The sequence below is a fragment of the Gorilla gorilla genome, chromosome 8 (genome assembly GCF_029281585.2).
Source record: "Gorilla gorilla gorilla isolate KB3781 chromosome 8, NHGRI_mGorGor1-v2.1_pri, whole genome shotgun sequence".
In the NCBI taxonomy this organism is placed as follows: Eukaryota; Metazoa; Chordata; class Mammalia; order Primates; family Hominidae; genus Gorilla; species Gorilla gorilla.
This window is the reverse complement of record NC_073232.2, coordinates 20,968,077-20,993,592: the sequence shown is the minus strand read 5'-3', so window position 1 is coordinate 20,993,592 and position 25,516 is coordinate 20,968,077. Positions and strand designations below refer to the sequence as shown.

General features: G+C 39.2%; 1 protein-coding gene across 7 annotated transcripts in view; it reads left to right on the top strand.

The window, feature by feature from the left end:
• UPF2 (UPF2 regulator of nonsense mediated mRNA decay) overlaps positions 1–25,516 on the top strand; it is a 123,072-nt gene that overhangs the window by 78,064 nt on the left and 19,492 nt on the right. For 6 of the 7 annotated variants that reach the window (XM_055352325.2, XM_055352322.2, XM_031015440.3 and 3 more), the window contains exons 11-18: positions 182–298; positions 4,952–5,137; positions 8,515–8,718; positions 9,541–9,816; positions 12,793–12,976; positions 16,531–16,670; positions 21,863–21,967; positions 22,268–22,366. In XM_055352325.2, coding sequence (XP_055208300.1) covers positions 182–298; positions 4,952–5,137; positions 8,515–8,718; positions 9,541–9,816; positions 12,793–12,976; positions 16,531–16,670; positions 21,863–21,967; positions 22,268–22,366 — 1,311 coding nt within the window. Of the gene's footprint in view, positions 1–181; positions 299–4,951; positions 5,138–8,514; positions 8,719–9,540; positions 9,817–12,792; positions 12,977–16,530; positions 16,671–21,507; positions 21,661–21,862; positions 21,968–22,267; positions 22,367–25,516 lie in introns of those variants that run through there. The other variant, XR_004071605.2, reaches the window with a different exon arrangement.

Genomic DNA, 25,516 nt, shown 5'->3' with positions numbered 1-25,516 from the left:
TTGAAGTTTTTCAATAAAAATTAATGGCAGAACACAAAAGATGCTCAGCAGTGAACCCAAGTAGACTCACTTCTGTGTTTTACATTTTCCAAGTTGTTACACACATTAGATGTATGATAATTTCTTCTCTACTAGGATTGAAGAGTTGCCTTTGTAGTTTTCATCATTCTTCCTGTTGCAGATGCTTCTGTCAGACTTCTCTCATCACCATATTGAAATGGCATGCACCCTGCTGGAGACATGTGGACGGTTTCTTTTCAGATCTCCAGAATCTCACCTGAGGACCAGTGTACTTTTGGTAAGGGCTTGAGGATGCTGGTAAGAGCTAGAGGTTCTTGATTTACCTGTGCTTCAGAGGTTGAAAATACTGACCAGTGCTGGTTATCTTATTCTTTCATATGAATACAAACATTTCTACCTAAACTGGAACATCCCATACATATGAGTTGCAATCCCTGGAGAGCTGTAGACATTTTTCTCACTTGGCTACCAGCGAGTTCACAGTATTGCAAGGGGTAATTAAGTTCAACCTGTAACACTTTTAACAAATGATGCAGATGAGCAGGCACCCAAAACTGTTTTGTTAGAGCCGTGTTTATGAATGTTTTTGTTACGTTATGAATGTTTTGGTGCATCTCAAACCATTATTCATGTGTCATGTAAGCACATAAAATGTAAGCTTAAATATATTAAATTTTAAAATTAAGGCCAGGCGCAGTGGCTCACGCCTGTATTCCCAGCACTTACAAAATACCAGCCTCAGCAACATAGTGAGACCTCCTCTCTACAAACACATTTTAGAACTAGCCAGGCGTGGTGATGCTTTCCTGTAGTCCCAACTACTCAGAAGGCTGAGGTGGGAGGATCTCTGGAACTTGGGAGATCAAGGCTGCAGGAGTCATGATCTCGCCACTGCACTCCAGCCTGGGCGGCAGAATGAGACCCTGTCAGGAATGAATGAATGAATGAATGAATGAATGAATGAATACTCACACAGCTGGATAGGAGGGATGATAAAAAGAAATGAAATATAATTACCATCTTCAAAGTGGTTCACCTGTAATGGGTGAGAGTTAACTACATAATTCTAATACAGTGTTGTAGGTGCTGTAATGGAGGGCTGTAGAGGATACTGTGGGCTCATGGAGGAGGTACTTAAACCAGACTGAGAGTAGGAAAGGTCTGCCCTAATGGCTTGATAGTATTTATGGGGTGTGAACTCTGTGCTAGACCCTTGGGATATAAAATTGGAAGAGTTTCTGCCCTTACCTAGTTTATAGCCTAATAGGACAGTCAGACAAATAAATAGAGAATTGAAATACATTATGGGAAATTAAAAAAAAATACATTATGATTTAATGTATAAGCCTAAGGTATTTTGGGTGTAGGTAGAAGAGGCACCTAATTTACTATATCAGGAAAGTGTTCTTGAAAAAAGCAGTTTTTATTTTAGAGACCTAACCTGAGTCTTAAAGGCAGAGAAGAGAAACCAGTTGAATAAAACAGCTGCAGGTAAGACTGGAGAGGAGGATAGGCACACACTAGCTTATAAGGAGCCCAGAGTGCCATGCTAAGGAGCTTGAGTTTTTTTCCTGGTGGCAGTGAATAACTGTTGAAGGATTTTAATTAAGCAGGTAGGGTGGATATGATCAGATTCACGTTTTTAGAAAGATTAGTATGGAGGCGATAACTGCTGAGACCCGAGGTAGAGAGAACAGTCAAAAGGCTGCTTCAGAAACCCAGGGGGACAACAATGCAGAAATGAATTGGGGTATGGATGGTTGGGGAGAGGCTGGAGAATTCTGACTAGCTATATGAAAATTTTTAGGAGGCAGAACTGAGGAGACTTGGTGGTGAGATATAAGGGATGAGGAAGCAGGAAGTACCCTAAGATAAGACTAAAATTCTGCCTTGGGCATCTGAGCAGATGATGGTGCCAGTCACAGATATGAGGGAATAAAGGGGAGGGAACAGATGATGAGTTTGTTTTGAAGCACATCAGTGCTTATGGGATCATCTAAAATGTATTCACATTTATTTGAGAAGACATATAACCTTTTAACTGGTTTGCCTTCAAAATTAGTCTTGGCTAATGTTAAAATTAGTTTGGGGTATGTGTGAGTGTGCGTGTGGGGGAAAAGGTTCTAAAGCAGGTCAGCTAACAGGTTGAGACTAATTGAGATTAAAAGCTGGATTATCTGTGTACGAGTGATAAGTTAAATGATGCATTCTATTTTGTCCAAAGAACTTATAGGGTGTGGTCATTAAATCTCTAGCTCTTTTAAACATGGGAGTCTTTTCTTGTCTGTTTGGAAGAGTGAATATGTAACAGGCATTCACTAATTATAGTACAGAGATGCGTCAGTATAGGAGCTTAGCTACAGTCAGTGTACTATAGAAATCCTAGGAGACAAGAGAAACAGTTATGAAACTTGGTATACCCACAGTTGAACTTATAAATAGCAAAACTTTCTCCTAGTATATGATGATTCGCACAGATAGAAAAGCAGTCCATAGGAAAGAGTGAATATGTTTTTAAAAATTCATTCATTTATTCATGCGTTAAATACGAATTGCACGTCAGGCACTGTTTTAGGTGCTACGTATGTGACAGTGAAAAAGATACAGCCCCCGCCCTCCTTGAGCTCACATACACACAGAACTTGAAATCCACCACCACCCAGCACCCAGTCCACAACACCACTTGAAGCTCATCAGTGATCTCCCTCTGCACACTTAAACCCAGCCTTCTCACCTTGGTGTGCAGTGCTCTCTATTACCTGGCCCCTCCCTCCTCTTCCCTCTTCTGCTGCTCCCTACTAGGAACACACTCGCCTTCTGTTCGTGCCACATATGCCTTTCTTTCTCCTTGGGCCTCTGCATGCGTGCTCTTCCTGTGGTTCTTCAGCCTTTGTTATCCTTCAGATCCTAGTTTAAATGTCACTTTCTCAGAAAAACCTTCCCTAACCCACTCCAAACTAAAGTAGATTCTCTATTGTTTCGGATCTCAGTACTTATTGTTCATACTACTGTTGCAATTATTATTGAAAAGAATAGTAGTTGATTTATTTGTTGATTTTATTCTGTCTTCTGACACCAGACTGTTAAGTTTCTTGAAAGTAGGAATCATGTGTGTCCTGTTCACTGATGAGTTTCCCGTACCTGCCATAGTGCGTAACACTAATAAGTACCAAGTAATTTTTTTTTTTTTTTTTTTGAGACAGGGTCTCCCGCTGTTGCCCAGGCTGGAGTGCAGTGGTGTGATGATAGCTCACTGCAGCCTCCAACTCGTGGGCTCAAGTGATCCTTCCACGTCAGCCTCCTGAATAGCCAGGACTATGGATGCACACCACTATGCCTGGCTAATTTTTTTATTTTATAGAGACAGGGTCTCACTACGTTGCTAGGACTGCTCTCGAACTCCCGGCCTCAAGTGATCCTCTTGTCTTGGCCTCCCAAAGTGTTGGGATTACAGGCATGAGCCAGTGCACCTGGCTACTTTCCTTTCTTTCTTTCTTTCTTTTTTTTTTTTTTTAAGAGTTAAGGTCTTAAGCTTGTCTTCCAGGCTGGAGTGCAGTGGCATGATCATAGCTCACTGCGGCCTTGAACTCCTGGGTTCAGGCAGTCCTCAAGCAGTCCTTTCACCTCAGCTTCCTGAGTAGCTGGGATGACAGTGCACACTACCATGCCTGGGTAATTTTTTACTTTATTTTTCTTTTATTCTGTTATTTTTTATTTTAGAGGTGGGGTCTCACTCCAGCACCCAGGCTGGAGTGCAGTGACATGATCATAGCTTACTGTAGCCTCGAGCTTCTGGGCTCACGTGATCCTCCTGCTTCAGCTTCCTGAGTAGCTGGGACTACAGGTACCTACTACTGTGCCCAGCTATTTATTTTATTTTATTTTACTTTATTTTATTTTAATGTAGAGATGGGGTCTCACTTTGTTGCCCAGGCTAATCTCAAACTCCTGATCTCAAGGGACTCTCTCACCTCAGCTTCCCGAGTTGCTAGGATTATAGGCTTGAGCCCCTGCGCCCAGCAGATGTTTTTAAAATGACTTAATTATTCAGTAATCTTAATGCTTGGTATGATGCTGTTTTAAGAATTAGGAGTGCTGTTTAAAGATCTTCAACTTGTCAGTGGTTCTCCACTGGCATCTAGTGGGTAGAGGCCAGAGTGGCTGTAAAACATTCCACAAGGCACAGAATAATCCCCTACAACAAATTATCCAGTTCGAAATGTTAGTAGTGCTGAGGCTGAGAAACCATGAAGTAGACGGTGAGTGACTAGATCTGTATTTGTTAGTTACCTCTTCTGAGCTGATACTGAGCAACCCTAGACACAAAAGTTATGAAAGAAGTTACCTTGGTAGCAAAGTTCTCTAGTATTTTATTGGATGAAACGTAAGGCTAAGTAGTCACGGGCTAGTATGTTCTAAAAATGATAAGTAGTATAACAGTTAGTGTGCTTACATGCTCTTTGATATGCCCGTTGATTGTTTTTGTCTCACCACCCCCACCTCTCTGTGTGTTTTTGTTTTGTTTTTTTAAGAGACAGGGTCTTGCTCTTGCCCAGGCTGGAGTGCAGTGCCAATCATGGCTTACTGCAGCCTCCACCTCCTGGGCTCAAGCTGTCCACCCACCTCAACCTCCCAAGTAGCTGGGACTACAGGTGTGTGCTACCACACCTGGCTAATTTTTGTATCTTTTGTAGAGATGGGGTTTCATCATGTTGCCCAAGCTGGTCTTGAACTCCTGGATTCAAGTGATCCTGCCATCTCAGTCTCCCAAAGTGCTGGGATTATAGGTGTGAGCCACAGTGCCCAGTCCTTTCTTTGCCTTTCTAACCCGTTACTTTGAAATAGCTAATCACTGAGAATAGAAGTTTAGTTAGGAGTAAAGGAATCTTAGAAGGAAAGTGTTTTGATTAATTTGGACTTTATATTTCAGGAGCAAATGATGAGAAAGAAGCAAGCAATGCATCTTGATGCGAGATACGTCACAATGGTAGAGAATGCATATTACTACTGCAACCCGCCTCCAGCTGAAAAAACCGTGAAAAAGAAACGTCCTCCTCTCCAGGAATATGTCCGGAAACTTTTGTACAAGGATCTCTCTAAGGTTACCACCGAGAAGGTAAATCTTATGAAATCATGCAGTTAATAGTTAACGTGAGATTTGTGGTAGTGCTAAGCTTACGTAGAGTCTAGGAGAAGTGGGGGTAGAGCTCAAGTTCCTTTATAATCAGCTCTGTGCAAGTCACCCTAAGAAGGAATTCTTATGATGATATATAATATTTGGGACATAGGTTTTGTTTTCCTTTTATGATAACTTTTTGTTTTAATTGAAATAGTAACTATAGTAAATTTTGATTTTATGTATATATTTGAAATTATTACTTTCTCTCGGGTATTCCATAATAAATTTGTACTTAAATATTATTTTGCATCAGTACACGGGATCCTAACCTTTAGTAGACGTTATAAGAGGCCCATGATCCCTCTGAAATCTCGTAATTTTGAACGTCTCTGGCTATTTGTATTTTTCTGGAAACAGGGTCTGCAGCTTTCTTTAGATTCTCAACAGAGGTTAATTTCCAGTGAAGGTAAAGAATCACTGACCTATTATCTTAATAATTGTAGTTACCATGCTAGAAACTTTGCTTTTAAGTAAGATATGTTGAACAAAACATTTCTTGGTGAACTCTACACTTGACATATAATACAGGGTAGAATTTTTTTCCTTTTAGGATGGAAGGTGATAAGGAATGATGTTGCAGGTTTGAAAATTGAAACCAGCTTCCTCAGTCAGAGGCAGTAGTTGTTTCAAATAGTTTTGGAATTGGTTAAAAGTTTGAAAAGTATAGAATGGCTAAACGAGTTCTCATACCAGCTTCGTTGGAAATGTCAGAGTCATGTTTAGTGTTTGAAAGATGAATTGTGGATGATAATAAGAGAGTAGAGATGAAAGGCTTACTTTGCAATTGGCTAATAGTATCCATTTTATATAAGGAGAAAAATGGAAAGACTTTGATTATGGTTTAGAGCTCTGCTGATCATCTTGTTATAGTAGAGGCTTTGAAGTAGTAATTGCTAACTTTTTTAAAAAAATTAATGTAATAGAGATGGAGTCTTGCTATGTTCCACAGGCTGGCCTCAAACTCCTGGGCTCAAGCAATCCTTCTCCTGCCTCAGCCTCCCAAAGTGTTGGGATTACAGGTGTGAGCCACTGCACCTGGCCACTAACATTTTTATAATGTCCCAGACACTTTCCTATGTACTTCACATATTTTTAACTTGTCTAGTCTTTACCATAAACTAGGAAGTAAGTACTTTTTTGTTATCCCCCGTTTTACACATGAGGAAACTGAGGTTGTTTTACAGCGTCAGTCTTGATACAGTGTCCTCCACCTTAAGGGATCTTTTAGCCGGTTGACTTTGGGTTTATTTATTTGTTGGAAATTAATGATTTTATTTTTTAAGTGAGATTATTAGCTGGCATAGTGGCTCATGCCTATGAGCCAACACTTTGGGAGGCTGAGGTGGGCAGATCACTTGAGGCCGGGAATTCGAGACTAGCCTGGCCAACATGGCAAAACCCTCATTTCTACCAAAAATACAAAAATTAGCCGAGTGTGTTGGCACATGCCTGTAATCCCAGCTACTCGAGAGGCTGAGGTATGAGAATTGCTTGAACCCTGGAGGCGGAGGGTTGTAGTGAGCTGAGATCATGCCACTGCACTCCAGAGTGAGACTCCGTCTCAAGAAAAAAAGAAAGAAAGAAAGAGAGAGAGAGAGAGAAGGAAAGAAAGAAAGAAAGTGAGATTATTTATGTCAAATGATGCACCAAAGAGAACATGTTATTTTTCATAAACCTTGGATTTTTGTTTTTGTTTTTGTTTGAGATGGAGTCTCGCTCTGTCACCCAGGCTGGAGTGCAGTGGTGGAGTCCCGGCTCACGGCAACCTCTGCCTCCCGGGTTCAAGTGATTCTCTTGCCTCAGCAACCCTAGTAGCTGGGATTGCAGTTGCCCACCACTGTGCTTGGCTAATTTTTGTATTTTCAGTAGAGATGGGATTTTGCCATGTTGGCCAGGCTAGTCTCGAACTCCTGACCTCAGATTATCCACCCACCTTGGCCTCACAAAGTGCTGGGATTACAAGCGTGAGCCACCGCACCTGGCCCGTTTTTGTTTTTAAAGACCTACTCCATGCTGGGCATGGTGGCTCATGCCTGTAATCCCAGCACTTTGGGAGGCCAAGGCACAGGGATTACTTGACGTCGGCGTTGGAGGCCAGCCTGGGCAACATAGGAAGATCTCGCCTCTACAAAAAATACAAAAATTAGCCAGGCATGCTATTGCATGCCTGTAGTCCAATCTATTTAGGGGACTGAGGTGGGAGGATTGCTTGAGCCATGGAGGAGGAGGTTGCAGTGAGTCAAGATTGCGCTACTGCACTCCAGCCTGGGTGACAGAGTGAGACTGTGTCTGGGGAAAAAAAAAAAAACCTACTCCAAACTCCTGATTGGATATTTCTTTTAATGACCTGAGAACAGTCACCTAGATTGAAGACTTGAAAACTCTAGAAAATTTGAGAGCACTATGGAAGGATTTAGGAAAGATGATAATACATTTTATCGTAATTAGAAAGTCTCATTTTTTCTATTTCTGAAGAGGCCGATAGAGGATTTCTAATGTATTTTCTATTTCAAAAGTTCTCCAGCCCCCCGCCCGGCCAGCCGCCCCGTCCGGCCAGCCGCCCCGTCCGGGAGGGAGGTGGGGGGTTAGCCCACCGCCCGGCCAGCCGCCCCGTCCGGGAGGTGAGGGGCGCCTCTGCCCGGCCGCCCCTACTGGGAAGTGAGGAGCCCCTCTGCCCGGCCACCACCCCGTCTTGGAGGTGTACCCAACAGCTCATTGAGAACGGGTCATGATGACAATGGCGGTTTTGTGGAATGGAAAGGGGGGAAAGGTGGGGAAAAGATTGAGAAATCGGATGGTTGCCGTGTCTGTGTGGAAAGAGGTAGACATGGGAGACTTTTCATTTTGTTCTGTACTAAGAAAAAATTCTTCTGCCTTGGGATCCTGTTGATCTGTGACCCTACCCCCAACCCTGTGCTCTCTGAAACATGTGCTGTATCCACTCAGGGTTGAATGGATTAAGGGCGGTGCAAGATGTGCTTTGTTAAACAGATGCTTGAAGGCAGCATGCTCGTTAAGAGCCATCACCACTCCCTAATCTCAAGTACCCAGGGACACAAACACTGCGGAAGGCCGCAGGGTCCTCTGCCTAGGAAAACCAGAGAACTTTGTTCACTTGCTTATCTGCTGACCTTCCCTCCACTATTGTCCTGTAACCCTGCCAAATCCCCCTCTGCGAGAAACACCCAAGAATGATCAATAAAAAAAAAAAAAAAAAAAAAGTTCTCTGCACAATCATAGCAAAATTTCTGTATTATTTGGTCAGACTACTGTGTACTTATCTTAATAATTTGAACAAAATTCTCTTTATTTAGGTTTTGAGACAGATGCGAAAGCTGCCCTGGCAGGACCAAGAAGTGAAAGACTATGTTATTTGTTGTATGATAAACATCTGGAATGTGAAATATAATAGTATTCATTGTGTAGCCAACCTCTTAGCAGGACTGGTGCTCTACCAAGAGGATGTTGGGATCCACGTTGTGGATGGAGTGTTAGAAGATATTCGATTAGGAATGGAGGTAAACAAGACTTCCTTTAATGTCACACAACTGGAATGCGTGGAGAATTTATTATTTCTAGGTTACTGTTGAGACTCAAGTTATAGGAATCTGTAAATTTATTAGTTAGAAAAAACTGATAATCATTTTATAAGAATTTCCTGTAAACACTTTCCTCTTTTTTTTTTTTTTTTTTTTTTTTTTGAGACTGAGTCTCGCTTTGTCACCCAGGCTGGAGTGCGCTGGCACGATCTCCGCTCACTGCAACCTCTGCCTCCTGGGTTCAAGCAATTCTCCTGTCTCAGCTTCCCGAGTAGCTGGGACTACTACAGGTGCATGCCACCACGCCTAGCTAATTTTTTTGTATTTTTAGTAGAGACGGGGTTTTGCCATGTTGGCCAGGCTGGTCTCGAACTCCTGACCGTAGGTGATCACCTGTCTTGGCCTCCCAAAGTGCTGGGATTACAGGCATGAGCTACTGCGCCCGGCCTAACAATTTCCTCTTACTGTAAAACCCAGACTTATTGTTTCTTTAATTCACTGATGGCACAGCAAATAGGTTAAGCATAGAATTACATTTTAACTGTTTTAGAAACAATTCATGTAATGATAGCTAAATTTAATACCTAACATGTTCTTTTTATGAAAACACTTTAAAGATAGCCATTTCCTAGAGAGAGAAAAGGACACCTAGAAGTAACCGCTTTATTAGAAAAGATCTGTCATTTCTCTATTCAGTGTTCTTTCAGTAATTGATATTTTCAAGTTACAGAGACAAGTTTAACCTGTTTTCATATACACTACTCCTCTTTAATGAAAATCTGTGTTTTTGTTGCCTTTTAGGTTAATCAACCTAAATTTAATCAGAGGCGCATCAGCAGTGCCAAGTTCTTAGGAGAACTTTACAATTACCGAATGGTGGAATCAGCTGTTATTTTCAGAACTCTGTATTCTTTTACCTCATTTGGTGTTAATCCTGATGGCTCTCCAAGTTCCCTGGACCCACCTGAGCATCTTTTCAGAATTAGACTCGTATGCACTATTCTGGACACATGTGGCCAGTACTTTGACAGAGGTTCCAGTAAACGAAAACTTGATTGTTTCCTTGTATATTTTCAGGTATATAAGCTGAAATATTCAGTTTGGCATCATTTAACATATTGCATGTGTTTTAAAAGAATACTATTACAGAAGAAACGTTATGGTATTCATATATTATATATGTTCATAATTAGATTATATTCATATAAGAATGCTTTTGGAAATTTAAAGATATATGATGGATTCTATTATATGAACATTCTCATTGCATATAACTTTTATGATTGATAATGATTGGTCATTAATTTTGGGAGTTGTTTTCATACAGTTTATAAATTTGGTTCAGTAATTTATGGACCATGATATTTAATACAGTAATTTATTAATTAAATTACTTGTGATTTGTAATACATTTGTTAATGTTCTCTTCTCACTCATGTATATTCTGGTTTACATCTCAAATTCTTGTTTCTTTTTTTTTTTTTTTTAAATAGAAATGGGGTCTTGCTATGTTGGCCAGGTTGGTCTTGCACTCCTAGCCTCAAGTAAACCTCCCGCGTCAGCCTCCCAAAGTGTTAGGATTACAGGCATGAACCATCGCGCCCAGCCCAAATTCTTGTTTCTAAAATATATATATATGTGTATATATATATATATTTTTTTTTTTTTTTTTTTTTGAGAGTAAGTCTTGCTGTGTCACCCAGTGGAGTGCAGTGGTGCAATCTCAGCTCACTGCAGCCTCCACCTCTCAGGTTCAAGCAATTCTCCTGCCTCAGCCTCCAGAGTACCTGGGATTACAGGTGTACTCCACCACACCCGGCTAATTTTTGTATTTTTGGTAGAGAGGGGGTTTCACCATGTTGGTTAGGCTGGTCTTGAACTCCTGACCTCAGGTGATCTGCCCACCTCGGCCTCCCAATGTTCTGGGATTAACAGGCGTGAGTCACTGTGCCCAGCCTAATTTTTTTTTAAAAAAAGAAAACCTATCATTTTTGAGGAAAATGTGTTATTTTTAATGCAGTAAGAATATTTGTTCATTTATTCGTAAATTCTTGGGTTGTGTTTTCCATATCTTAATTTTGGGTTATTATATAAACTTGTGATTTAGACCAAGCACAATATAAATTAAATTCATATACAAATACAGGGACAGTACTACAACCTCTATAAAGTTTATATTTCAGAAGTTAACTTATAGGTTGATTAGTTGGAGCCCAATTACTATTTCCCATAAAATACAATTTTCTAAGTGCCAATTAGGGTGAACAACTCACTATCAAGTACTTTAAGTTTTACTAAGTGGTGATAGTACTATTCGATTCTATATAATCACAATTGTTAGTATTTTCATTTACCCATTATGAAGAAAATAAGTTTAATGTAACTTGAAGTATCAAAAATACATCCACATGGTGGCGTGTGTTAAGTTGGGGGTAAATATTCTTGGGGAATTGCGGTCTGTTAGCTTGCTCCTACCGCTATCCTTTTGCAAAAGAGGGAAACTTATTACTCCCTTACTTTCTGAATTGATGAGCAAAAAGTGGGGAAAAGGACTTGCAGATTTGAGGGTTGCAGTCCCTGTTGTATGTAAGGACCATCTTAAGTTGGATACTGTATTAAGAGCCAGAGTTTTGCTGCAAAATGGCAGCTATAACAGCATCCAAAGTAGAATCTCTCTCAGAAGAGAATCCTTCTTTGGATTCACTCTGACATCTTAGGCTGAGAGAAAAGAAACACTCAGAAATATTCAGGAGCCAAAAGAGACAAAAATATTTTCCAAACTGATTAACAGACAAAGATGCGTAGCAGAGCCATACTTAGGAATTGGAGTCAGAAGTGAGTGAGGCCTGGGTGATGAGGTCTGTGTGTTCCATCCAGAACATGGAGTGTACAGTTTAGTATTAGAAGGTGAGGAAGAAAGGATCACCTGGAGCAGTGCTTTTAAACTTTCCTGTGCATCCATGTCCCCTGGGGACATTGTAAAGATGCAGATTCTGTTTCAGTTGACCTAGGGGGAGGCCTGAGATTCTACATTTCTAACAAGCTCCAAGATGAGGTCCACACTTGGAGTAGCAAGGACCTGGAACAAACTGGAGAGGAAGAGTAAAACTCCCAGAGGAATACCTGTTCATATACTAGTAAATTCTTGGGTTGTGCTTTCAGTTAATGTAAATTTAGGAATTAAAACAAGTATAAAATAGAATGTGGGAACCAGGCTTGGAGTAGAGAGGGAAAATATCCACACCATGCCATATACACAGTAGATATTCAATAAATGCTTGTTGATGATTAGTGATTTTTATATATTTCAAAAACCGTATCTTCAGATACTTTAACTCTTCAAAAATCAAAGCAAGTAGCACAGAGAAAATAATGAACATTTATCACAACGATGGCTTTGAATTTGGTTAAATTTGTAAAATTAAATATAGGAAATCAGTGCCTTGTTTTGGAGTACCTGAAAATTTGTTTGATATTTTATTTATAATATTTCCTTGCCTTAAAAAAACTGTGACAGTTATAATAAAAAGATATTTAGGGCCGGGCGCAGTGGCTCACGCCTGTAATCCCAGCACTTTGGGAGGCCAAGGCGGGCGGATCACGAGGTCAGGAGATTGAGAACATCCTGGCTAACATGGTGAAACCCCGTCTCCACTAAAAATACTAAAAAGTAGCCGGGCGTGGTGGCATGCACCTGTAGTCCCAGCTGCTCGGGAGGCTGAGGCAGGAGAATGGCGTGAACCTGGGAGGCGGAGCTTGCAGTGAACTGAGATGGCGCCACTGCACTCCAGACTGGGTGACAGAGCGAGACTCCATCTCAAAAAAAAAAAAAAAAGTTATTTAATAAATTCACCAAATAGCTCAAAACCTGTATAGACAGGGAAATGATTGGAATAGGATAATTGCTGTTGACCATTAATAGAAATGGTAGGTGTCTTTTACAACCTTTTAGCTTAGTAGTTATAACTGGGAAACAGCACAATATAGTTTATTATTTTAAAATATTTTGTTATTAATTTCTTATAGCTAAATTTATTTTTCATTTGTTATCAGCGTTATGTTTGGTGGAAGAAAAGTTTGGAGGTTTGGACAAAAGACCATCCATTTCCTATTGATATAGATTACATGATCAGTGATACACTAGAACTGCTAAGACCAAAGATCAAACTCTGTAATTCTCTGGAAGAATCCATCAGGCAGGTACAAGACTTGGAACGAGAATTCTTAATAAAACTAGGTAAGCAATTGATTGCAGACAGAAAATGAAGGTGATATTTGGCAGATTATTTCTGGAATTTGCTTTATAATGTTACCAGTCAGAGTTTACATTGTATCTTTTCTATTTTCAGTGTTGAGTGTTATGTAGTAGTGTTAGGTAATGCCTGTGTGGTGTGCTTGATTTCACTAAGTAATTTCAAACCGGAGGACAACAGTTGTGCAGGACTTGCAGGACAGGACTTGAAGCAAGTGACAGTGATGGGGGAAAAAAACCCCACAATCCTGTCTACCTCTCTTACTTTTAGAATTTTTGGTTGCTAATATAAAATCTATTTTTTATTAAAGCATTTCTTATTTTTGCGTATATATTTTCAACAGGCATTATTTCCTAGAAAGCGCAAGCAAAGAAACTGTAGAAGGGAGTACCTGTCAGAAGTTTGGAACTACCCTACAGGATTTCAGAGCTTACCCACTGGCAGAGTTGCTTCTGTCTCTAAGGACTAGAGAAAATCTAGAGATAATTAGAAGGTTCTCTATATACTTTAGTATCCTGAGGTTGTTTTGGGGAGAAGAGTTAACTCTTGAACAGCTTCCACTAGAGCTGCAGGAACCTATATGTCTTTAGAAATAACCAGTACAAGGTATAGCCATACCAATCTGGTTTATATGCTGATAGTTCTTAGCATGTTTTATTGTAGTCATTTTAAAGTGACACATTTTGGCCAGGTGTGGTGGTTCACACTTGTAATCCCAGCACTTTGGGAGGCCGAGGCAGGCAGATCACCTGAGGTCAGGAGTTCGAGACCAGCCTGGCCAACATGGCAAAACCCCATCTCTACTAAAAATACAAAAATTATCCAGGCATGGTGGTGCACACCTGTAATCCCAGCTACTCAGGAGGCTGAGGCAGGAGAATCGCTTGAACCCGGGAGATGGAGGTTGGAGTGAGCCAAGATCACGCCATTGCACTACAGCCTGGGTAACGAGTGAAACTCCATCTCAAAAAAATAAAATAAAGTAAATAAATAAAAAGTGACCCGTTTTCAGACTATTAAGCTAGTTTTTGATTTCCCACTAAAACTTGGTACATTCATGTCTGTCATTAAGGGATCTTTACTTTCACCAGTTATGCAAATTATATAAATTTACTACGTCGCATATCTGAAGAACCACTTTTCATGGTAAAGGTTTTACAAGTGCTGCTACTGATTGTGCAAGTATTAACTTTTCCTACAACTTAACCCATAAAGGCATATGTGATTCTTTTTGTTCTTTGAATCTTTTTCCAAGTTACCTACTTTCTTTTCCTTTTGAAATTTCTAATTGAATACATGATCTCATATCGAGCAGAGTATTTATGAACTTATTTCACTTGCTTTGGATCCTTGGAAAATTGTTAAGTCTTAGCCTTGTTTCCCAGAAACCTTCATGAATGGTATTCTCTGTATAGTGGACATGAGTAAATATTAGTGTGACGCCTAGTTTAGTGACAGAAAAGAGAACAGTTGTGCTTTGTCCTTTGTAGATCAAAAGGCTAAATTAAAGGACTGCAGGCTTCTTGTGAGGACTTTGTCCTTGTTTAGAATATGGAGGTAAAAATAGATCGCTGTTTATGAATGAAACTCTAAAGATGGTAGCGGCCGCAATCAGTGCACTCCCAAGTCTCCATTTGCTTCCTGGTTGAGGAAGAAGACGTATGCAGAAAAATCGATATTAAATCAGTTTCCTACTGATAAACCAGAAGATAATACAGTATTGTGCCTTTGGTAGTTTTTTGTTTTCAGACACCTGAAAATTCATTGTCTCATGTTAGTTTTATAGTATCCCAATATTAACATAATAGTTAATTGGAAAACACTAAAACCATTTTATCATATTTTAAAAATAACTTTTAATAGTATTAAAAGTAATGTGTTCATGACAGTAATTTTTAAAAAACCAAGAAAACAATACCAGTATTCCATACAGAAAGATAATCATGTGTTAATATTTTAATACATATTTTTCTACTCTTTTTAAATTTTTTTGTGTTTGTGATTTTCTAACCAATTGGTTCTACTTAATACATTATGAAATTTTTTCTTGACATTACACATATTCTCTTAAAGCTTTATTTTTTGTTTTGTAATTGGCTGTATTCATTTGTATCTATGTGCCATAATTTACTTAATACAGCTGTTTCACTCTTAGGTTGATTCTAGTTTTATACCACTGTAAATAATATTTTTAGTGTACCTGTGATTTTCTCAGGATGGATAGGATTACTGGCTCAGATTTTTATTTTAATTTAAAAACAAAACTAAAATGGTAATAGGCAATGTTATTTAATTCTGGTTTGGAAGTGTTCAAAGCAGTATTCATGAAATGAGAGGGTTAAATCACATCATCACTAAAGTTTCTTCCTGCTTGAATCCTCTAAGATTCTATGCATGAACAGGTATTTATTTAACACCTACTGTGTATTTATTAATATATGGGCTGTCTTAAGTTTTGAACATTTAAGACAAGTTCTTTGTCCTCAAGGGTCTTCTAATCTGATGTAATATTTATGAGATCGTTAGGAAAAAATAACAACATGCTATATCATCAAATGTAAGATGCTGTAAGTTCTCCACATGCTTTAGGAGCAAATAGGAGAAAAAGTAATAGATTGAAGTAATCATTGACAGTTCATGCAGGAAGTAAAACTGAAACTGAACTTGAAGAGTGGATGGGATTTGAAAGTGCATATTGAAGGGTATTCTCTATTGAGAAGGATATTGGGCAAGCAAGATCTCAAAGCAGTGTGTTCTGTGACAGGAGACGTCTGAGGCAACTTCAGGGGAGGGCTTAGGAGAGAGGAGTGGGTAGCAGATCAGTGGGATCAGATGAGACCACATTGTGTGCATATCAAAAGTAGAGAGGGTGGATTGGAATTCCAACAGGAAGAAGAATTGACTGGGCAGTGAAATGTGGGATGGACACAGGAGGTGAAAGCAAATTCAGGCCAGGGAGTTCCATTAGGCTTAGGAGGAGAATGCTGTTATTGAAGAAAAAAAATTAGTCTGTATGGTGACAAAGCTGCTATGGCGTTTTGCCCCATTCACCCGTCTTAATTTGCATACATTCAAATTGATAGCCACATATGATTTCTCCATTAAAGTGGCACGATTTTTTTCATGTCTTTTGAGTTTTTGGAGACTCTTTAAATCTCATTTGGTAAAGAGTGTGGCCAACACTGTATCTTACATATGGCTGAGACTGTACCTCATCTGTTACTGTTTTCTACCTTTGTCCAAGACTGAGATATACAAGATTATCCACGTATTTAAAGCTGTAAGAAAAGAGGGAAAAGTATACACCCACACTTATTTTTTCTCGCTTTTTGTTAGTTGTGTTTATTTGTTGAAATGTAGGCCTACACATTTAGTTTTTTAAATGTTTCTCACCATAGTTTTTAATTCTTTTACCTGTGTTGTGAGAAGATGGCTGTTGAATTCTTAATGCATACTTTTACATGAATTGGTATAGTGTAGGAAACTAGCCTGTGTCTATTTTTAATATATTTTTCCATTTCCACCTTGTCATTTCAAGGCCTAGTAAATGACAAAGACTCAAAAGATTCTATGACAGAAGGAGAAAATCTTGAAGAGGATGAAGAAGAAGAAGAAGGTGGGGCTGAAACAGAAGAACAATCTGGAAATGAAAGTGAAGTAAATGAGCCAGAAGAAGAGGTGATGACTTTTATATATAGCAACATAGAGTACATTTGTGTAAGAGTATTTTGATTATATGAGCCAAAATTTTTTTAATACATAAGACCTCCTCCTGGTTTTTTTTGTTTTTGTTTTTTGTTTTTTTTTTTGAGACAGAGTCTTGCTCTGTCGCCCAAGTTGGAGTGCTGTGGCACAATCTTGGCTCACTGCAACCTCTGCCTCCTGGGTTCAAGTGATTCTCCTGCCTCAGCCTCCCAAGTAGCTGAGATAACAAGCGCTCGCCACCACACCCAGCTAATTTTTGTATTTTTAGTAGAGATGGGGTTTTACCATGTTGGCCAGGCTGGTCTTGAACCCCTGACTTCAGGTGATCTGCCCCTCTCAGCCTCCTAAAGTGCTGGAATTGCAGGCGTGAGCCACCGCACCTGGCCTCCTCCTTAGTTTTATTATAGTAAATGTAACTAGTAGTATGTTTTTATCATAAAACCCCTGGTTTAATTAAAAGTTTTTAAAGAAAGTAATAAAATACTGATGATAGCATTTTTATTTAATAAGCAATTTCAAGAAAAAATTGTTTGATCTCCACGTCTTTTTTTTTTTTTTTTAGACAAGGTTTCTCTCTGTTGCCAAGGCTGGAGTGGAGTGGTGTGATCATAGTTCACTGCAGCCTCAACCTCTTGGGCTCAAGCAATCCTCCCACCTCAGCTTCCTCAGTAGCTGAGACCGTGTGGACGTGCTACCATGCCCAGCTAATTATTTTGGGTTTTTTTGTAGAGATGGGGATCTTGCTATATTGCCCAGGCTGGTCTCAAACTCCTGGGTTCAAGCAATCCTCCTCCCTCAGCCTTTCAAAGAGCTGGGATTACGGGTGTGAGCCATTGCACCCCACTTCTTGTGTATCTTAATCTCGCTGTTGAATATGGACTTTTTAGTCAGTGGATTTTATACTCTTCAAAACAAAATTACTGGCTTGATATTAATGAGCTTTGCTTTATTTTTCCCAGATCTCATGGTTATATGAAATCCGAAATTCAACATATACGATAGTAATTGATACACCCTTTTTGTATCTATGACTATTAAGTTAAACCATATGAAATTGTTCTTGTACTGTTTCTGACTTAGCAAAATGTCATTTCTGTGTGATTAAAACTAGCAGTTTTAATTCTTTGGGTTTTGTTGATGTTGTTTGAGACAGCCTTCACTGTCGCCCATGCTGGAGTGCAGTGGCATGATCTCGGCTCACCGTAGTCTCCACCTCCGTAGTTCAAGTGATTCTTGTGCCTCAGCTTCCCAAGTAGCTAGGATTTTAGGTGTGTGCCACCATGCCCAGCTAATTTTTGTATTTTTAGTAGAGATGGGGTTTCACCATGTTGGCCAACCTGGTCTCGAACTCCTGGCCTCAAGTGATCCCCCCACCTTGGCCTTCCAAAATGCTGGGAGTACAGGCGTGAGCCACCACGTTTGGCCCATGATTCTTCAGTTTTTTCTTCCAGACTCACTTACGTTTAAATGTTCCATGAAGCTGTGCACATCTATAGTCCCAGCTACTTGGGAGGCTGAGGTGGGAGGATTGCTTGAGCCCAGGAATTCATGTCCAGCCTGGACAACATAGTGAGACTCTGTTTCTTTAAATTGAAAAAAAAAAGTCAATCAAAATAAAAGGATGTCTGAGATTTGCTTTATAATCTCGAGGTAGATTGGGGAATGGGTTAGGGGTATAGAAGAAACAAAACGAGAGTTTAAAAAGTTAGAGTGAGTAAAGATACGAATAGAATACTGATGAAATTAAAATGTAAGTCATGAAATTGGCAGTTTTTCACTGGAAGTATGATTTTAATTAAATATTGAAAGAAGTTTAAATTTGCAGTCAATACTTAAGTGTTTTGGGGAAATTTAATTTCACTTTTAAAGTTTTTATTTGAGTAAATGGGATGTAAATATTTTGAGAATGTTGGTTTAATATTTAAAGGAATGTTAATTGTTTATGACATTCATAAGATAGATTTGCAAACTGGATTTTTAAAAAGCTTTATTTAGAATTAAAGAGAAAGGACTCATAATTTAAGGTGATTAAAGTTTTCTACGGTCAGATGTAAAAATCCATAAGGCTGTGTTTCCTTTAGCTCTAAAGCTTTGTAACTTATTGGAAATTTGGAATGGTTTAACTGCATAACAAATTGCTTTGCTATTAGTTAAAAAGGATTGGTTGTGAAAGGACAGTATAGGCAATAATGTATGGTTTTCCTGATTGGCTAGTATTTATAGGCAGTGGAAATGCACCATTAAGTATTTATGTTATTTGCTACCACTTTTTCTTGGCAACCTTAGAACTTCCTTAGATATAAATAAGTTAGTAAAAATTTAGAACTGGAATATGTTTCTTTAATTGGCTTCAGTATACTAGATGAACATTATATTGCTTTGTTTTCAAAATGAGGTTGTAATAGAAACATTCGGTAATAGAATTCAAGTTGACTCATTAAGTATTTCATAACAACAAAGGGAAATGAGAAAGTATTTCCATTTCATATTTTCAGACTAATCTTATGGATGTCTTGGATTTGGCTACCGTACTAATTACATGAGCAGTATCTAATAAATCCAGCATTGTTGGTAAATATGATATTAAGGAGGGCTCATTTTCTTATTAATTTCTCATTTGAAGAGTTCCTCCTCTAAGTGCATTTTCTCCTTTTTGAACATGAGCTTTATAATTTTGATAGTTACATCATTTGTAACTATTACTTATTTTCCAGTTGGAGAATGCATATTGCACAGGATACATGTGTGTTTGCTACTTAAAAATGCAAGCAAAATGTGCAGAGGGAGGTTCCAAGTGCTTGTGTGTGGGAGAAGTGAACTGGGACTCTGGTTCACTTTGTGAGAAATGAGGTTGGAATAGTTCACTTCTCCTTTCACCCCAAGACCAGTTTCCCATGACCGCCCTCCAAACATAAGGAGGAGAAATTTATTAAAGAAAGATGCATTGATTATGAAGTAATAAGAGCAATGGATATTCTACAGTTATTTACTTTGAGACAGAAGGGTTAGAATTCAGCTCTTAAAAACAAATGCTGTGTTCTATTTTTATCTTGGTCTTCAGCTGTTTAAAGTTCTATTTGACATTTTGAAGAGTGGGGGTGACTTTGAGCACCTAACAACCTGAACATTTTCTCTTAAATGTCAGCTCTATAAGTTAAAGATAACTGTTTAAATTAAATGTTCTTCTGTGATAACTCCAATATTCTCTAGCATTATGTAATTTATCAACAGAAAGTACAAGATTCATGCTTATAATAGCAATAATAGTTATTTACTGAGCATTTATTGTTCATGGTTACTGCCCTAAGGACTGTATTTGTATTACCATTTCTCGTACTACCCTTGCAGTAGGTGGGAAACAAAGGCACAGATAGGTTGAATAATTTGCCCAAGATCATAGAGCAGGTGATGGCAGAGCCGGTATTTGAACTCAGGCAGTTTGCCTTTTGCAACGCTGTTCCTCTTGCTTTCCCTAGCCTGCTTAGGTTTTGTAGTCCATTGATGAGCACTTCTTAATTCCACCCATTATTATATCAGTGTACACTGGGATAGGACAAATGAAATTCTTGTTCAAAATCTTAATTTGAAAAATTAATGCATGCTACATTCCCTGAGTAATATGAAACGTAAAGGATGGAGAGAGGGGAAAAGTTAATGTATTTTAGCTTAGTTTATGAATGGGAAGTGTCTTTTAAGTGTTGAGAAAGGATTCATTTTTTCAAGAGCAAATTTAAGAGTACCTCTATTGCAAATTTAATTTTGAATTATAAAATTAATTCAGAAAACATTAATGCATTTGGGGGGAAAAAGGTAATGTATTGGTGTACATTTTTCTTTTTGGTGGGGGATGGAGTCTCGCTCTGTCGCCCAGGCTGGAGTGCAGTGGTACAACCTCGGCTCACTGCAACCTCTGCCTCCCAGATTCCAGTGATTCTCCTGCCTCAGACTCCTGAGTAGCTGGGATTACAGGTGCCTGCCACCACGTCTGGCCAATTTTTGTATTTTTAGTAGAGACGGGGTTTCGCCATGTTGGCCAGGCTGGTCTGGAACTCCTGACAAGTGATCCCCTGACCTCAGCCTTCCAAAGTGTTGGGATTACAGGTGTGAGCCATGGCGCCGGCCACTGGTATACATTTTTGAAACGTTTTCATTTTAAGAACTCAGAATCTTCAGCTGTCTATACACTGTTGGGGTTTTGGAATTAATTGCTACATACACTAAAGATAATGTAACACATTTAAGTATTTGTTTCAGGAATTATTTCTCAGCCATCATGGCACAGTGAGAGGCAGCTGGGTTTAGTGGGGTTTTTTTTGTTTTGTTTTGTTTGTTTTTTTTTTTTTACTCTTAAGGAACCATGTGGGGGTGACTTGGGATACTGGGGTGGAGGGGTAAATGAAGCTCCACTCTGTGCTTTGTGCTCTTTGAAAATCTCTCGGTGCTCTGCCCCATCTTCTGTTTGACAAGAAATTTCAGCTGATCGAAGTGGAGGGAGGCAGGGACTGACTGTGAGGATGGGGTGAAGTAGTCCTTGAAAACCACCAGTTAGGGGAGCTGAACGGCCAGGTCTTCTGCTTAATAGCAGTGTGCCCTTGGGCAGATCACTTAACTTTTCTGAGCCTCAGTTTTTTCATGTGTAAAATAGGAACAATAAAGCTTGTGCTTCCATCCTCAGACTTGGGTAGAGCAAACAAAATGAAGTGTATGAGAACACCTTCCAAATCGAAGTGCTTTGTAAAAGGTAATGCTGTATCATTGCTTTCAGCTGGTAATGCTGTTACATTTGAACTTTTGTTGGTTTCCATTGCAGTCAGATGGGTATTAAAGAACTACTGTGAGACATTCAGCCTCTCCAGATTTGTTTCAGGAGGAGGAGAACACAAAAGGCTCAGGAAACTTCTTCATTGTGGAATTCAAGAAAGAGCTTCTACAATAGATCTCTGTATTGTTAGATCAGTTGAAGGTAGTGAGATGGGTTTTCAACTACTGATTTGTCTTAAATGTTGCTAGCTGACTTTGCCCTCCCATTGGAAACCAACTACCTAAAGAGCTAAAACTTGAGAATAATAAACAATTATACAGAAGTTTTGAAATCTTTTTAAGGCATGTAAAATATGGTTACACTTCGAAAAGTTATTTAATCTTCTAATGTTCAATAATTTCAGGAGGGTTCTGATAATGATGATGATGAGGGAGAAGAAGAGGAGGAAGAGAATACAGATTACCTTACAGATTCCAATAAGGAAAATGAAACCGATGAAGAGAATACTGTACGTATGGCTGAAAAATTTACTTTTTGAAATTGTGCAACATTTTTATAGTATTTGAATTTTAGTCACGAAACTGAATTTGTTTCTTTTGATGATGAAAAATATTTCTTTAGAAATTCATTTTCAATTTGTTTTCCTAACCATTTTCTATAAATTCTTTTAACATTGAATAATGTTAGATATTTTACTCACTTTACTCCTTGAGTTATGTTAAACAAGTTGTCAATACTAAAAGGCTTTGCCCTAGAAAACATTACAGTTAAAATCTCTGGTCTGATTTTGTTATTTTGTTTTAATAAGGAGGTAATGATTAAAGGCGGTGGACTTAAGCATGTACCTTGTGTAGAAGATGAGGACTTCATTCAAGCTCTGGATAAAATGATGCTAGAAAATCTACAGGTATTAAATGTCATTTGTTTCAAAGACTCTTCTCAATACAAAACATTTCAGCTCATTACATTCTGGTTCATGTGAAGGCCTCTCCTATCTAAGTGTCTCTTCTGCAGCAGCTTTTGCTAGATCATGTGTAGACAGCTTGCAGCCAGCTTCTTGTCCTTCTTGCAGCCCACATCCTGATTTGCATGAGGTAGAGTCGGTGAAAATGCAACACACACAAGATTTGGAACAGAATAATTTCATTGTGCCAATCTTTGCCTTTTATTTCTTAAGTTGTATTTCTTTTCTTTTTTTTTCTTGAGACAGAGTCTCACTCTGTTGCCCAGGCTGGAGTGCAGTGGCACGATCTCAGCTCACTGCAACCTCTGCCTCCTGGGTTCAAGCAATTCTTGTGCCTCAGCCTCCCTAGTAGCTGGGATTACAGGCATGTGCCACCACCCCGGGCTAATTTTTGTATTTTAGTAGAGACGGCGTTTTACCATGTTGGCCAGGCTGGTCTCGACCTCCTGACCTCAGGTGATCCTTCTGCCACGGCCTCCCAAAGTGCTGGGATTACAGAGTGAGCCACCGTGCCTGGCCTATTAAGTCATATTTCTAAGACTTCTTTCTTGCAGTTTGTTTGGAAGCCAAACTGTGCAGAAGATAGACATTTGGGGTCATTTAATTCAGTAAATTCTTACATTTATTAGTTGAATAGCTTCTATGTTAATGGAAAAATGTTTGTTATTTAATGTTTAAAGAAATGCTAGTTGTTTAATGTATTCATAACATTAATAAACTGAATTTTCTAAAAAACACTACTTAGCAGTTTTTTGAATGCCATAGTAATTTCAAGTAACTATATTTTTCTAGAGTTAGAGGCAAAATCTTAGACTGCTTACTTCAGCCCTATGTGTACTTGTTGTTAACCCTTTGGTGATGTGACGAGTGGGTTTGTTCGAATGGCAGGATGCAGGCCCCATTGGGGTGGGTTTGGTGGAGAATGGGAAGGGAGGGAGTGAAGATACGAGATATAGATAAGTCTTGAGGAGTTTTGCCAGAAAGGGAAGAGAAACGGGGAGGTAGCTAGAGAAGGTCATAGAGTTAAAAGACAGGGTTTTTTTTTTAAAGGTAGAAGATATTATGGAATCTTTATATGCTCATGGAGCAGTCCTTTAGAGTTGAAATATTGGATTTTACTTTCCTTGATGCTGCTACAGCCAAAGGTATGATCAAGTACAAATTAGTGTTATAGGTGTCTTAGGTGATCTTCTTTCTTTATATATTAAAATAACATGTCTTCATATATCCAGAAAGCTCCTAATTTATGAAATAAATCTTACATTTATGTTATTTAGGAGCACAAGCAATCAAATAAAACATAATCATTATAATCCCTTGGAGGAGAGAATAGTTTACTTCTCTGAGAAACTTCCCATCTTATATAAATCAGTAGCCATTTACTGAGCCACTCATTTCTTTAGCAGATATGTTTATTGGGTACCTATTGTGTGCTTAACAGTGTGCATCGGGGTAAGTATAAAGTGATAAATACAACTGAGGTGGTTCCTGTTCTAACAGAAGGTAGATATTTAACAACTAAACAAATGTATCATTTCAAATTGTGATAAATGCTAAGAGCAGAATGCTTTGGTAGAGATTAAGGGAAGGGCATTCCTAGATAGGATAGTGGGGAAGAAGTCTCTGAGGTCATGAATTTCAAACAGGGCAAAGTAAAGTGGAGCCATCCATCCAGGTGAAAATTTAAGGGAAGATGGGAACAATGTGTCAAACGTCTTGAGGGAGAAAAGAACCTGTATTTAAAAACCTAAAAGAAGGCCAGCACTAATAGAGAGGGTAGGGTACAATCCTGTGTAGGAGGGCAGAGGTACCCACCAGGGCAAGGCTAAAAGCAGGGAGCCTGGACAGAAGGCTTTTGTAGTGACTCAGGTGAGAGATGACGGTCAGCTGTCTAGCATATGGCAAGGCACGTGGAGAGAAGTCTGGATTTGAGCTATTTCGGAGGTAGAACAACCTGGCTTATTTGGCGCTGGATTGGATACGGGTGTGTAGGGGGCGAGGCATCAAAGATGATAGTTGTTTTCCAGATTGGGCCACTGGCTAATCTCTGGGACAGGAAACAAGGGACCAATGAGCAAAAGTTTCCCTTTGGCCGTGTTCCACTTGAGAAGCCTTTGAGGTGTCCAAGTGGAAATGTATGGAGATCAGAAGGTTACGTGGACTGAAAACAGAAATGTGGTGGGTAGAGTATATTGAAAGCATCAGAACAAATGATTCATCCCTGGTGTAAAGTGTGGACAGAGAAGAGAAGCAGGGTCAGGATTGAGCCCTGAAGAACCTTAACATTTAGAAATAAGGTAGAAAAGCTGATGAAGTCAAAGGAATAGAAGTTTTTGATATGGTCCAATAATTTTTGCTTATTGACAGTTCTTGAAGAAGCAAGCTGGAAGGATGGGAAGATGTAATCGAGGAGGGAAGTTCGAATTCACATTTTTGCAGATGTGCTTTTTGTGCTGGAGAAAAACTTAATTCTATATTAGGCCCTAGTTTTTAAGCATTATCAAAATACTGAACAACCGTACAGAGTCTCTTTGTTTTGATGAGATTGTCATAGGAAGATGCAGTATCCTAGAGATATTAATTTTCCATAAATCAAGCCCTTAAACTTAGTATAATCCTAATTATATCACACCAGGAAGATGTTTTGTTTTGTTTTGTTTTGTTTTTCCAAGGGAAAGAGAAGAGCAGGGAGATCAATGCAGAATGAATTTAAAATTATTTCTTAAAACATCTGTAAGAATAAGCAAAATAGCTAACAGATTTTCAGGAAATGAGTGAAATGCTCTACAAGATATGAAAACATGGCTGGGCACTGTGGCTCACACCTGTAATCCCAGCACTTTGGGAGGCCGAGGCGGGTGGATCACCTGAGGTCAGGAGTTCAAGACCAGCCTGGCCAACATGGTGAAACCCTGTCTCTACTAAAAATACAAAAAAATTAGCCAGGCATGGTGGCAGGCGCCTGTAATCCCAGCTACTCGGGAGGCTGAGTCAGGAGAATCACTTGAACCTGGGAGGTGGAGGTTGCAGTGAGCCGAGATCACGCCATTGCACTCCAGCCGGGGGAGACAAGAGCGAGACTTCGTCTTAAAA